The 15831-nt window shown below is 39.4% G+C and overlaps 2 protein-coding genes across 3 annotated transcripts in view; both read right to left on the bottom strand.

Annotated features, from left to right (window-relative positions):
- Positions 1–15831, bottom strand: part of LOC132145434 (E3 ubiquitin-protein ligase TRIM35-like) — a 188556-nt gene that overhangs the window by 134354 nt on the left and 38371 nt on the right. The gene's annotated exons all lie outside the window — the stretch shown is intronic.
- LOC132155035 (zinc finger protein 271-like) overlaps positions 2806–15831 on the bottom strand; it is an 84633-nt gene continuing 71607 nt past the window's right edge. The window contains exons 8-9 of one of the 2 annotated variants that reach the window (XM_059563837.1): positions 3455–3765; positions 2806–3202 (exon numbers count right to left, since the gene is read on the bottom strand). In XM_059563837.1, coding sequence (XP_059419820.1) covers positions 2843–3202; positions 3455–3765 — 671 coding nt within the window. In that variant the 3' untranslated portion in view covers positions 2806–2842. Of the gene's footprint in view, positions 4321–4532; positions 4695–15831 lie in introns of both variants that reach the window. The other variant, XM_059563997.1, reaches the window with a different exon arrangement.

Genomic DNA, 15831 nt, shown 5'->3' with positions numbered 1-15831 from the left:
AAATGTTAATCCATGCATTTATGACCTCAAGGTTAGATTATTGTAATGCTTTATTGGGTGGTTGCTCTGCACGCTTAGTAAACAAACTACAGCTAGTCCAAAATGCAGCAGCAAGAGTTCTTACTAGAACCAGGAAGTATGACCATATTAGCCCGGTCCTGTCAACACTGCACTGGCTCCCTATCAAGCATCGTATAGATTTTAAAATATTGCTTATTACTTATAAAGCCCTGAATGGTTTAGCATCTAAGTATTTGAATGAGCTCCTTGTACATTATAATCCTCTACGTCCGCTACGTTCTCAAAACTCAGGCAATTTGATAATACCTAGAATATCAAAATCAACTGCGGGCGGCAGATCCTTTTCCTATTTGGCGCCTAAACTCTGGAATAACCTACCTAACATTGTTCGGGAGGCAGACACACTCTTGCAGTTTTAATCTAGATTAAAGACCCATCTCTTTAACCTGGCTCACACATAACATACTAATAGGCTTTTAATATCCAAATCCGTTAAAGGATTTTTAGGCTGCATTAATTGGGTAAACCGGAACCGGTAACACTTCCCATAACACCCGATGTACTTCCTACATCATTAGAAGAATGGCATCTACGCTAATATTTGTCTGTTACTCTCTTGTTCCGAGGTCACCGTGGCCACCAGATCCAGTCTGTGTCCAGATCAGAGGGTCACTGCAGTCACCCGGATCCAGTACGTATCCAGACCAGATGCTGGATCAGCACCTAGAAAGGACCTCTACATCCCTGAAAGACAGCGGAGACCAGGACAACTAGAGCCCCAGATACAGATCCCCTGTAAAGACCTTGTCTCAGAGGAGCACCAGGACAAGACCACAGGAAACAGATGATTCTTCTGCACAATCTGACTTTGCTGCAGCCTGGAATTGAACTACTGGTTTCGTCTGGTCAGAGAAGAACTGGCCCCCCAACTGAGCCTGGTTTCTCCCAAGGTTTTTTCTCCATTCTGTCACCGATGGAGTTTCGGTTCCTTGCCGCTGTCGTCTTTGGCTTGCTTAGTTGGGGACACTTCATCTACAGCGATATCGTTGAAATAAATGCACAGACACTATTTAAACTGAACAAAGGTGACATCACTGAATTCAATGATGAACTGCCTTTAACTATAATTTTTACATTATTGACACTGTTTTCCTAATGAATGTTGTTCAGTTGCTTTGGTTTATTCGAAATTTGTAATTTTTGACCCAAATTTTTAATCTAAAAAAACATATTTAAAAGATAGCTAAAACTTTGAAAATTAACAGCACATTTTAGATATATTAGGAACTCTCTGACTATAGATGCATCTAATTTATATCTAAATGTGATGATAATTCCGCACTTTCATTACTGCATGATGAGCTGGTCACAGGCATGTAAAACAGCATTAAGGCCCATGAAATCATTGTATAAAAGTTCATGACAAGAAATTTCAGTTATTTCATCACTGTGATATTCTTAAAAACCATAGTATATTTAGTTTTGAAAACATAATTAAGCTTTCTCAAGTGTGGCCATCAGACAGTGGAACAAGTTGGCAATAGAGTTGACCACGTGTAAATTTTAACACTTTTTCACATCAGGCCAAAAAATGGCTTCTTCTAAAACAAACATGTTCACATAATGCATTGTAATTGATGTGTATTTGAGAGTTTATTTGTTAGTGAATGCTGAGGAATAAAAGGCTGTGGTAATTTTAATGCTGTTTTGGGGTAAATGTATTATTAATATGTGTATCTATTTGTCATCAGCCTGCCCAGGGACTACAGGTGGAAATTAGCATAAGCGCTACAACCTGGTATAATGCATCTCTCCTTTCTAAGGTTAATGTATATTTTACAGTGTACCTGTTCAAATAAATATTATAAAAATACAAAAGCCCCTTTCACACTGCCATTCCAGAAAATACACAGGTAATGTGTCCCGGCAATTGTTCCCGGGTTGCTACATTTTGCCCCTTTCACACTGCCAGTGATTACATGGAATATGTGCGTGCGTTCACACACAACCTGTAAAGGTCCCGTAAAGACACATGACATAAGGATATTTTTTTCCTTGCAAACGTTGATCTGCCTTCAAAACACCTGGTAAAAGAGTTGCGCGCTAATGTGCATCATCACTACGACACCATTTACGGCATTAGTTCTGGCTTTTGTTCACACAGAGCTCATTCTGGGACTGAACCCAGCAATGTTACTAGGTCCCCGACCTGGGAACAATCCTGGAATCAATCCCGGGACGTGTTTGCGTTCACACAGAAGGTGATCCGGCAATTTTCCGTGTCCAACGTGCAGTGTAAAAGGGGCTAAAGGGAAGCATATAAGGATCAGTTGAAGAGCTACATGACAGCAGATCTTGCTTGCATCTGTATTTCCTAAATTCATTATAAGTGGAAGAATTATTTAGAAACATTTTAAATCAATTTAAAAACAACAATGAAGAACATAATTTAAAATAAATCTCAGTCTCTCTTAAAAGTTAAAGTCTCTTCTTCAGCTTCCTGAACAAGAGCAGTTTGTAAAAAACTTTAATGAAGAAAAGCAGAAGAGTAAGCAAACTACAACTGACACATTATTCATTATGTGAACAACAGGAGATATAATTTATATCATGCAGAAAAATGAAAAACAAGGATTTATCTAGTTTATCTAAATCAAACAGTTGATTCTGCTGGTTCTGAAGATGAAGATAAACTTTATTCACTGTGAAAAGATTAGATAATGTATCTTTGTCATGTCACTTGTAATGACCGATTTATGCATGTGTCACACCTGGTGAAGGACTCAGCATCAGATCTGAAAGTGCTGGATCTGAAGATGATCTAATTACTGTGATTGTTTTTTGTATGACTGTGTAGAGCAGAAGATTGACTGAAATGCTTCCCACATGCAGTGCAGTGATACGGTTTCTCTCCAGTGTGGATCCTCTCATGTATTTTTAGAGTTGCTGACACACTGAATCTCTTGTCACAGTGTGAACACTTGTACGGTTTCTCTCCAGTGTGGATCCTCTCATGTGTTTTCAGATGTGTTGACCGACTAAATCTCTTGTCACAGTGTGAACACTTGTACGGTTTCTCTCCAGTGTGGATCCTCTCATGTGTTTTCAGGTCTCCTGACTGACTGAATCGCTTGTCACAGTGTGAACACTTGTAAGGTTTCTCTCCAGTGTGAATCCTTTGGTGCTGTTTTAAACACTTTGCTGAAGTAAAAGTCTTCTCACACTCAAAACACATGTAATCTCTCACACCAGTATGTATTTTCTGATGTATTTTCAAACTTTGAAGACGTGAAAAACTTTTTCCACACAAATGACATGAATGTGGTTTCTCCTTTGTATGAACTCTCAGGTGTGATTGCAGTTCTGAACTACTCAAAAATGTTTTCCCGCATTGATCACATGTGTACAGCTTCTCTCTAGTGTGGATGTTCATGTGTACCTTAAGGTTTGCTGATCGTGAAAAACTCTTTCCGCACTGATCACAAGTGAATGGTTTCTCTCCAGTATGAACTCTCATATGCCGCAAAAGACTTCCTTTTGTTGTTAATCTCTTCTCACACTGATCACATGCATATGGTTTCTCTCCACTGTGGATAATTTTATGTTTTTTCAGATGTGTTGACCGACTGAATGTCTTGTCACAGTGTGAACACTTGTAAGGTTTCTCTCCAGTGTGAATCCTCTGGTGATGTTTTAAACTGTTCGCTGAAGTAAAAGTCTTCTCACACTCAAAACACATGTAATCTCTCACACCAGTATGTGTTTTCTGATGTTTTTTTAAATGTTGTAGATGTAAAAATATCTTTCCACACAAATGACATGAATGTGGCGTTTCCTTTGTATGAACTTTCAGATGCTGCTTCAGGACTGAAGCTTTAAAAAATGTTACCCCACACTGATCACATGTGTACAGTTTCTCTCTAGTGTGGATGTTCATGTGTAACTTAAGACTTGCTGAGTTTGTGAAACTCTTCCCGCACTGATCACAGGTGTATGGTTTCTCTCCAGTATGAATTACCTCATGTGTTTTCAGGTGATCTGATCGACTGAATCTCTTGTCACAGTGTGAACACTTGTACGGTTTCTCTCTGGTATGAAGTCTCATGTGAACATCAAGATTATATTTGCATTTCAAGCTCTTTCCACACTGAGTGCAGGTGAAAGATTTATTGGCTCTTGTTTTCTTTAATATTATCTGTTTGCTTTGACAGCAACTCAAGTGGTTTTCTCCAGTTTTGAAGTGAATTTTCTCCTCAACTTCACTCAATTCTTCATTGTCCTCATTTTCTTCAGTCAACTCTGAAATAACAGCAAAAAAGCATTTATTTGTCATTAACTCATTAAAAAGTGAAAAGACACAAAATTAAACCCTAATGTAACAGCGGGTTCTTTATTTGATTTAGTAATATTATTGAAGATCTCTAAAGATATTTCCAGTTACAACAAACACAATATAAATCTACTTGAAACTTCAGAACCATCAGCATTATTAATGAAGAATAAGCACCAACCTGTTAGTTCTTCAGTATCTTCAGTGTGTTTGATTCTGCAGGGTTCTGGATCTCTCATCTCCTCTCTTTCCTCTTTAATAAACTCAGACTTTACAGATTGCTTCCTGAAGCTTTGATTCTCGTCTTCACTTGTAAACTGATGGGAATATTCCAGCTGAATTTCTGTGTGGAAGCAGCAGATTTGCCATAATCAAAAAAAAGTGACAAAAAAGTGACGTGACATTCAGCCAAGTATGGTGACCCATACTCATAATTCGTGCTCTGCATTTAACCCATCCAAAGTGCACACACACAGCAGTGAACACACACACACTGAACACACACCCGGAGCAGTGGGCAGTCATTTTTGCTGCGGCGCCCGGGGAGCAGTTGGGGGTTCAGGGTCCTTTGCTCAAGGGCACCTCAGTTAAAGTTAAAGTTAAAGGCACTTAGTTAAAGGCGCTGTAGTTATTATACCACTATATTAAAAGAGTGCAGACACAAAAGGGGGGGGGGGTGATGGCGCAGCGGATAAGACACATGCCTTTGGTGTGAGAGACCCAGGTTTGAATCCACTGTGAGACACCAATGTGTCCCTGAGCAAGACACTTAACCCCTAGTAGCTCCAGAGGCGTGCGACCCCTGACATACATAGCAATTGTAAGTCGCTTTGGATAAAAGCATCAGCTAAATGAATAACGTAATGTAAAAGTATGAGTGTCGAGCACATCAATTTAAAAGTCTCATACAGTAACATTTAATGCAGTAATGCCACAGCCATATCACCCTGCAACCTAATACTGGTCACACAGTGAAGCTAAGCATGGTTGAGCTGGTCAGTACCTGGATGGGAGACCTCCTGGAAAAACTAGGTTCCTGTTAGAAGAGGTGTTAGTTAGGCCATCAAGGGGGTGCTCACCCTGTGGTCTGTGTGAATCCTTATGCCCCAGTATAGTGATGGGGACAATATACAGTCAAAAAAAGATGTTAAAAGAGATGTTAAACTGAGGTCCTGACTCCCTTTGGTAATTAAAAATTCCATGACACATCTCTTAACGAGTAGGGGGTAACCCCAGTGTCCTGGTCAAATTCCCTCCACTGGCCCTCATCAATCATGGCCTCCTAATAATGCCCAACCATTGAATTGGCTCTATCAATCTCTCTTCTCTCCACCTGTAGCTAGTGTATGTCCAAGTGGATACTGCACACTGGTGATGGTTGAAAAGAGATCCCCATATGGTTGTAAAGTACTTTGGGTGAAAAGCAATACACAAAGTGCTATATAAATGCCTCATTCAACACTGCATTCATATAAATGCTTATTCACACATTCTATGTATTTCTGTTGTCTTTAACAACCACAGGTAAACATCTAATACACAAGAGCAAGTGTGTAAATAGACCCCCCCCCCCCAAAAAATGCTCATACTTTTCAGACTTAAGAAGATGGGCTGGGGTTTTGAACAGGTTTAGTCACCATGGTAAGTTATGCTACAAAGCTACCCTGCTCCGGAGCAGGTTTTATCCTGGGTTAGAGATATATATATACCCTGGAGAATATATGTTGTGCCTTTTTTCGTATGGCACTACAATGCGTCATTCACTTGCAGAATGCAAGCTTCTGTTGGGTGCATACGTTTGAACTAGTGAGTTTATGTATATTGTTGCAGCTCCAGTGGTCATCTTGTAGGCAAACATCAACACCTTGAATTTGATGTGAGTGGCTTTTGGCTGATGAAGAGAAGTGTAACATGAGCTTTCTTGATAGTACGTGCAAGAGGCCTAGTCTGTCTGGAGAGACAATAGTCTAGTCTGGAGAGAGCTTGGACAAGAAGTTTTGCAGCTTGCTCTGACAGGAAGGGTCGAATCTTTCTAACATTGTAAAAGGCAAATCTGCAGGACCAGGTCGTTGTAGCAATGTGGTCTGTGAGGCTTAACTGATCACCAATCAAAACACTTAGGTTTCTGGCTGTCCTGAAAGGAGTTCTGGTTGACCAAACCAGCATTATAGACCAGCTGTGATGAAATTATTGGTTTGCTGGAACCACAAGTAGTTCTGTCTTAGTAAGGTTGAGTTGAAGGTGATGGTTCTTCATCTAGCTAGAAATGTCTCTTAGACAGGCTGCATTACAAGCAGCTACTGTCGGATCATCTGGTTGAAATGAGAAGTAGCGTTGAGTGTCATCAGCATAGCAGTGATAAGAAAAGCCATGCTTCTGAATAACAGATCATATTGACATCATGTAGATGGAGAAGAGAAATGGTCCAAGTATTAAACCTTGAGGGACCCCAGTAGTAAGAAGTTGTGACTTAGAAAGTCCACCGCTCAAAAACACAGTGAAGGATCTATCTAAGAGGTAGAACTTATCCCACAGGAGTGCGGTTCCAGAGATGCCCATCTTTCTGAGGGAGGACAGTAGAATCTGAGTGAGTGACGTGACATTCAGCCAAGTATGGTGACCCATACTCAGAATTTGTGCTCTGCATTTAACCCATACAAAAGTGCACACACACACCATGAACACACACCCGGAGCAGTGGGCAGCCATTTATGCTGCTGCACCCGGGGAGCAGTTGGGGATTCAGTGCCTTGTCCAAGGCCGAGACTCGAACCCACAACCCTAGGGTTAGGAGTAAAACTCTCTAACCACTAGGCCACGACTTCCCTTTAATCTTAACTCTTCCTTGGTGGTTAACTGTGTCAAAAGCAGAAGAAAGATCCAGCAAGATGAGTACTGAGGATTTGGAAGCTGCTCTTGCCAGTCTCAGGGCTTCAGTAACTGAGAGCAGGGCAGTCTCAGTTGACTGGCCACTTTTGAAGCCAGATTGGTTGCTGTCCAGGAGGTTGTTCTGTGCAAGAAACATGGAGAGTTGAACACAACTGGCTCAAGTGTCTTTGCAATGAATGGAAGAAGGGATATGAGTCTGTAGTTTTCGATTTAGAAAGTGCTTGATTTAGAAAGAGGTTTTTAAGCAGTGCGCTTGCCCTAGTCTACTTAAATGCTGTGGGAAATGTATCCGTGTGAATAGAGGTGTTGATATTGTAAGTAAGTGAAGGTATGACTGAAGAAGAAATGGTCTGAAGGAGGTGAGTGATTATGTTGTGGTAGTATGTTTTATTTTAGCAGTGGAGACATTTGCAGAGAACAGCGGAGTGACTGATACACACTAAGGTTGGTAGAGCGTTTTGATTTGCACTATATCCACTCTGCAGCCCTGAGTTTAGATTGTCTTCACGGAGGACATCAGACAGCCAAGGGGCAGAGGGGGTTGTGCCTGCTGGTCTGGATGAAAGTGGGCAAAAGTTGTCTAAGCAAGATGTTAGAGTGGAGCAGCACTGTTTGTGTTCGGTGCTAAAAACTGAGAGAGTGAAGAAACTGAAGATGAAACCATAGAGGATAGGCGAGAGGGAGAGAGGGAGAGAGTGAGCGTAGGTTACGTCGAAAGGTGACCTGTGGAGGAGTGTGTGCTGTGTCCGGAGTTAGTGTGAAGTAAGAAGTGTTGAGGAAGGGGCCTGAGGTGTGCAGTGGAGTAGCTAAAGTGTTGTCAGTGAGATAGGGAGACCAGCACCTCCACCGCAGCTAGTGTGAATTCTCATGTGTCTTTTAAGGGTTTAGTTTTGAGTAAAAATTCTCCACAATGTTTGCAGGAGATACCTCTAGTTCCTTTCTTCTGAGCTCTCATTTTGAGGTGAACTCCCTTGTATTTGTTTCTATTCACCTTAGACCTGAAGGTGCTGAAAGAGGAGGGTCAAGAACTGAATGAAAATTAAGAAAAGTACCTGGTTGAAGAAAATTAAGATTTCAAAACGGAAGAAAAATATTTTAGCTGCTCGCAGAACAGACGAACACAATGAGAGTTGTTAAAAAAAATACCCTGCACCTTCAAGCTTTATAATTGTAGTGAATGGAAGAAAAAAATACTAACCCTGGTGCAATGTTGGACTACATCTCAGCTGCGTCACACCGATAGGCTGTTTCCGTTTGGCGAGATATTCTCCAAAATGGCACCAGGGTGAGACTATGTCAGTCTTTGTACTTCCGCTCAATTTAATTTTCACTTCTGTACTCAGTCTGAGATAGCAACCCATCCCCCAGTTTTCCTCCAGCCTCAAAACAGGCGGCCAATCAACGAACGGAAGGCGCGCTGAGAGCCTTGACATAGACGCTAAGTGCTGAATTTAAGATCATAGTTTAGGTTAGGGAAATCAAAAATGACAGCAGCCATTTATGGGGTTAGGGGTTTTTTGTCTTTTGCACACAAAAAGTATTCTCATAGCTTTGTATAATTGCGGATGAACCACTGATGTCACATGGATTAATTCACAGATCTCCTTGCTACGTTTCTTGACTTGGGAACATTTCAGTTGTGTTGCCTCCGATGCAGGGTCAGAGAGCTCCAGATTAAATCTAAAATAATCATATTCCATTGTCACTATTATTATTATTTTTTAATAATTTGTGTTCCGAAGATGAACAAAGATCTTGCGGGTTTGAAATTACATGAGGTTGAGTAATTAACCCTCTGGAGTCGATTAACGCGTATACGCGTTTTGCGGCTTAATCTCCTGATACGTAAGTCAAATGTGAATAACCCTCAAAATCTCACCCCCTATTCAGTGACATTATAAAGCTAGGAACAAACAGGATATATTTTAAAATATTCTGATTGTGTTCGTCTGAAAGAAGAAATTCATATACACATAGGACAGCTTGAGGATGAGTAAATTAAGGCGATAATTTTCATTTTGGGGTGAACTATCCCCAAAACTAACTATAAATTTAATTTTAAACTATCCCTTTAGCCTACACTCCAGGTCAAAAGCCATAATTAGGAAAATCATATGACATTCTTCAGAAACATCATTAATTCCTGTCGAGCTGTACTGTGAATAAGAATCAAATGAGTTCAGCTTTGAGAAAGAAACAAACCTGTTTGTTCCTCAGTATCTTCATGTTTGATGCTGAACACTTCTGCAATCCTAATGTCTTCACTCTCCTCTTTAATAAACGACATCTTTATAATAGTGTGTCATGTGGATGATTATCTGTGAGTTTGGACAAGAGGAGAATAATTAACAGAAAGAAAATAATCCAAACTCAATTGGTCACTCATTTGCTAAAAAAAAAAAAAAAGGTTTTTATACCAAGCAGTACAATGTTACATTCAGTAATCAAATATTCATTCAAGAATCCTCTTTAGAAGCATACAATATCCTGAACAGTTTGGAGCACTTCATTCAGCTGAATCACAACAGAGCAGGAGGAGGCACAGCCTTATGATGTCATATCTCCCCTCCAGAATAAAAGACCCCTTCACACAATAAAATCAGAAATGTGCAGACATATTTAAATACAAATAATAAAACACATCTACGATGTTCAGAGTTCAATTCTTGGAGAAATACATATTTAAATTGTTGTTTAATGAAAATTTGTGAGATTTTGTAAATGGCTACACATTTATATGTTCTATTTTAAAACTATATTTTTTATTTGATAATTGTTTGACAAAGGTGTATATCATTCTTATATATATATATATAGCTACAGATACAAAAAAAATGGTAGAAGTAACATTTTACAATCAGTTATTAATTTGCAAAAGCCTTATGATATAAAATCCCCCCTCCAAAATAAAAGTGCTGTTCACACGCTAAAATCAGAAATGAAGTGAAGTGACATTCAGCCAAGTATGGTGACCCATACTCAGAATTTGTGCTCTGCATTTAACCCATCCAAAGTGCACACACACAGAGCAGTGAACACACACACACACACTGTGAACACACACCCGGAGCAGTGGGCAGCCATTTATGCTGCGGCGCCCGGGGAGCAGTTGGGGGTTTGGTGCCTTGCTCAAGGGCACCTAAGTCATGGTATTGAAGGTGGAGAGAGAACTGTACATGCACTCCCCACACCCACAATTCCTGCCGGCCCGGGACTCGAACTCACAACCTTTCGATTGCGAGTCTGATTCTCTAACCACCAGGCCACGACTTCCCTCCATGTGCCTACATATCTACATGCAACTAATAAAACACACCAACAATGTTCAGAGTTAAATTCTTAGTGAAATACATATGGGCTACATCTAATATGTGAGATTCCAACTTAATGAATCAACACTTTATTACATTACATTTAAGCAGATGCTTTTATCCAACGTGACTTGCAGTGCATTCAGGCTATACATTTGTTTTCTTTTACCATTTGGTGTGTTCACTGGGAATTGAACCCACAACACCCACAATATATATATGATTTTTAAATGATTTTGTAAGTAACAATTCCGTTTATATAGTAACACTTGTTGAATTTGTATGGGTCAGGCTGAGAAAGATATAAACAGTTATTCTGTAAACTCTGCTCATCTTCACTTAGTCTCCTAATTTTTCCTGTCTCAGATGGATTAACAACCGATTTTAAAACCAAACTCAACTGAAAAAGATACAAAAACAAACTAAACATAGAAAAACACTTACCTTGATTGAGCATGAAACACAAATGTTTATCAATCTGAACTCTACAGTGTTAAAGGAGAACAAAGCAGGCATCCATGCTTCCTCCTGACCAAACAACTTAACTTCCTCTACTGCTTCACCTGGCTTAAGTTAGTGAGAGTACACAATTTAGAGCCCCCAGAGGATGGCAGTGGAACTACACCCTACCAAAATCCATAGTAACAGACCTACGGCTATAACAGCTTCTAAATGTCAGGCACCTCAGCTCAGTGGCATGTGCTCTGGTGTTGTGTTGTAAACAATGGCCACGAGGTGTAGACCTGATTTGAGGTGTATATCGCCACCTCCTGTGCTGGAGAGTAAAGGGATTTCAGTCTAGGTGTGCATATTCTATTCTTCAGTGCGCTATTTGTAATGCATTTTAAAACGGCCTTTATGATTTAACATAATATATAATATTTTAAATGATATATATATATATATTAGGGGTGTAACGGTACGCAAAAATCAGGCTTCGGTACGTACCTCGGTTTTAAAGTCACGGTTCGGTTCATTTTCGGTATAGTAAGGGAAAGAAATGCAAACATTAAACTGCAGGTTGTTAAAAAACTTTTTTTTAACAATTTGTTTACACTTTTTTTAAATAATTTTTAATAAAATATATATAAAATAAAAAAAGAATAAGAAAATAAAATACTGCTGCAAAGTTCTCCACTAAATAAAATACTCTCAGTCTCAAACCAATATCATATAACAAAATATAATGAAAAATATAAATAAATGATTACAGTGCAGCATTACCAATCCCATATAGCTTATAGGCCTGCTCATATTTGAAATATATATATATAACTTTTCCAAAGTGTAAAGTGCGGCGTCAACAGTTTCAGTTTTTAGACCTGTTCAGATTTCGTTATAGTGTTGGACCGATCAGAATTAATAGCAAAGGTCTGTTTAAATGCCTACGGGAGCTGCGTTTGAATTACAATCTTTTTTTCCCTAGTTGTAGTGATGTTCACACTCGCGTGATCCTTTTGAAAACCTTAGGCGGTGACACACTGGCATATTGCACCTGTCAAAAGTATTGACGGCAAAATAGACTATGTTTGACAGGTGCAATATTTGAAAATCGATAATTATTAATTTATTTTTCAAATTACATTTATATCTGAATATACCTGTAGACTTTTAAACATCAAAGTGTCATAAATTAATACAACCCGAATTCCGGAAAAGTTGGGACGTTTTTTAAATTTTAATAAAATGAAAACTAAAGGAATTTCAAATCACATGAGCCAATATTTTATTCACAATAGAACATAGATAACGTAGCAAATGTTTAAACTGACAAATTTTACACTTTTATCCACTTAATTAGCTCATTTAAAATTTAATGCCTGCTACAGGTCTCAAAAAAGTTGGCACGGGGGCAACAAATGGCTAAAAAAGCAAGCAGTTTTGAAAAGATTCAGCTGGGAGAACATCTAGTGATTAATTAAGTTAATTGATATCAGGTCTGTAACACGATTAGCTATAAAAGCTTTGTCTTAGAGAAGCAGAGTCTCTCAGAAGTAAAGATGGGCAGAGGCTCTCCAATCTGTTAAAGACTGCGTAAAAAAATTGTGGAAAACTTTAAAAACAATGTTCCTCAACGTCAAATTGCAAAGGCTTTGCAAATCTCATCATCTACAGTGCATAACATCATCAAAAGATTCAGAGAAACTGGAGAAATCTCTGTGCGTAAGGGACAAGGCCGGAGACCTTTATTGGATGCCCGTGGTCTTCGGGCTCTCAGACGACACTGCATCACTCATCGGCATGATTGTGTCAATGACATTACTAAATGGGCCCAGGAATACTTTCAGAAACCACTGTCGGTAAACACAATCCGCCGTGCCATCAGCAGATGCCAACTAAAGCTCTATCATGCAAAAAGGAAGCCATATGTGAACATGGTCCAGAAGCACCGTCGTGTCCTGTGGGCCAAGGCTCATTTAAAATGGACTATTTCAAAGTGGAATAGTGTTTTATGGTCAGACGAGTCCAAATTTGACATTCTTGTTGGAAATCACGGACGCCGTGTCCTCCGGGCTAAAGAGGAGGGAGATTTTCCAGCATGTTATCAGCGTTCAGTTCAAAAGCCAGCATCTCTGATGGTATGGGGGTGCATAAGTGCATACGGTATGGGCAGCTTGCATGTTTTGGAAGGCTCTGTGAATGCTGAAAGGTATATAAAGGTTTTAGAGCAACATATGCTTCCCTCCAAACAACGTCTATTTCAGGGAAGTCCTTGTTTATTTCAGCAGGACAATGCAAAACCACATACTGCAGCTATAACAACAGCATGGCTTCGTCATAGAAGAGTCCGGGTGCTAACCTGGCCTGCCTGCAGTCCAGATCTTTCACCTATAGAGAACATTTGGCGCATCATTAAACGAAAAATACGTCAAAGACGACCACGAACTCTTCAGCAGCTGGAAATCTATATAAGGCAAGAATGGGACCAAATTCCAACAGCAAAACTCCAGCAACTCATAGCCTCAATGCCCAGACGTCTTCAAACTGTTTTGAAAAGAAAAGGAGATGCTACACCATGGTAAACATGCCCCGTCCCAACTATTTTGAGACCTGTAGCAGAAATCAAAATTGAAATGAGCTCATTTTGTGCATAAAATTGTAAACTTTCTCAGTTTAAACATTTGCTATGTTATCTATGTTCTATTGTGAATAAAATATTGGCTCATGTGATTTGAAAGTCTTTTAGTTTTCATTTTATTAAAATTTAAAAAACGTCCCAACTTTTCCAGAATTCGGGTTGTATGTATTTGTGTACAAAATGACATATAAACATATTTTCCTATTCTATTTTGCCTGGAAGCGCTTCCAACATGCTTGCGTGTCGCGTGAAATATAGGCGTCGGTTCTATTTCTAGCATGCACGTGTGTTCCGCGCGTCTCACGCAGGCAGTCTGCAAGCTCTAACATGTGAGCCGAATTAAAAACGGACACGCCACGCAGCTGAGACGCTTGCGCCACGCATCAAGTGTGTCGCCGGCCTTGCTGCAGGGTGGGATTTGCACTGAACGCGGAGACTTCCGCCACTTAATATGTTCGTTCGGTCATTCGGTACACACATGCACCGTACCAAAAGCCCTGTACCGAAACGGTCCGGTACGAAGACACGTACCGTTACACCCCTAATATATATATATATATATATATATATATATATAAATATATATAAATATATATATATATATATATATATATACACACAAGTATGTGTGCTCTTGTTTTTGTGATATATCAGGACACTAGGGCTGCAACTAACGATTATTTTGATAATGGATTAATCTGTCGATTATTTTTACGATTAATCGATTTATGTACTTATATTTTAGTTTTTTCCATTTTTTCCCCAAGTAAATTATTAATAAATGGTCTTTATCCTTCAGCATAGATTTTTAAGAGATTTTAACCATTTTGCACTGTCCTCATCAAAAATATACCTGGAGTTGTTTTATTGTTAGTAATCCTTTGTCAAGCTCTTCTGCAATCAGAACACTGACCCATACTCTAGCAAATTTCACAAGGAGATTTCAAATAATGTTTTCACCATGGCAGTCCTTAGAGCTCCTAAAGTAGTTTAACATCCCGAATGAAGCTTAAGGAATCTTTCAGAACATATTTTCACGAAGAATAAGGATAAAACAGAATAAAATTGCAGTGCATTGTATTTTATTATTTACTGGGAAACAGCTTTATAGCTTTTGCTGTGAAATTGTAAACAATCCTTCGAATAAAGTGCCAGTGGCATGAAACCTGAATGGAACTCACAATTTAAAGTAAAATCCATCAGAAAGTTGTCCAGAAAAAAAAATTGGACACACACAAAAAACCTGCTGTGTGAAAATGAGCAGTGAATACTTAGGAAAAAAAGTGCATTTCAAATATCTTTAAACATTTACCTCTCTCATTCAGTCATAATTAGGCTGCACAACTGAATTTTGAACTGGTAAACAACAAACTAATCACAGAACATGTTTGTAAAGCTTTAAATGTTAACTGTTAAAAAGCAATGTTATCAGCTTTTACGACTAAACATTTGCAAACAACATTGTACTGGAGAATCTGCACAAATGAAAGTCTTAGGGGCCGTTCACAAATCGCGCCTAAAAACGCGTGGAAAACGCTAGGCGCACCGCTTTCTCCTCCTTTCCAAAGCGCTCGGGCAGAAGCGCCCCTGAGGCGTCTGCCTTTGCTAAGCAACCATGACGTGCTCTCTCCTTGAAGAAGCGGAAATTTCAGCAAAGGATAAATAGATTTGCAGCTCAAAAAAATCACTTGCAGTAGCTCTGCTACTAAATTTATTTCAAAATGGAAATCCATATACAACTATGATCAGCTGTTCCTTTCATCTTGACTGAGCTTTTAACGTTGTTACAGGAAAGGATGAAGCTGATTGGTTAGTTCTTGTCACATGACCCGCGGTGCGCTTGCGGCATTCTGAAAAGTTGAAATGTTTTAACTCGATGCGGTGCGGTGTTGGAAATAACGAACTTGAGCGCGCAAAAGACGCGATGTGTGAACGTTCCCTTAAACAGTTCAGTAGTGCAGAGTTTACAGGTTACTCTTCTTTTTTGAAGGCTCAAAGTAAACTACTCCAACATCACGTTGAATGCTGCAGAGACGCTGTTCGGGAAGCATGTGACAAAACGAGGCCAGCTATTGGCTATTCGCTACTTCTCCTGCTGTACTGGCTGAGTAAAACCTCCGGTGGCTCATTACTGCCACACTTTGGTCACCCAGATTTGAAATATGCACGAAATGAGCCGCTTACGGCAAATAAAAGTTATT

This window comes from Carassius carassius, chromosome 1 (assembly GCF_963082965.1).
Source record: "Carassius carassius chromosome 1, fCarCar2.1, whole genome shotgun sequence".
Taxonomy (NCBI): Eukaryota; Metazoa; Chordata; class Actinopteri; order Cypriniformes; family Cyprinidae; genus Carassius; species Carassius carassius.
This window is presented reverse-complemented; position numbering and strand designations above follow the sequence as displayed.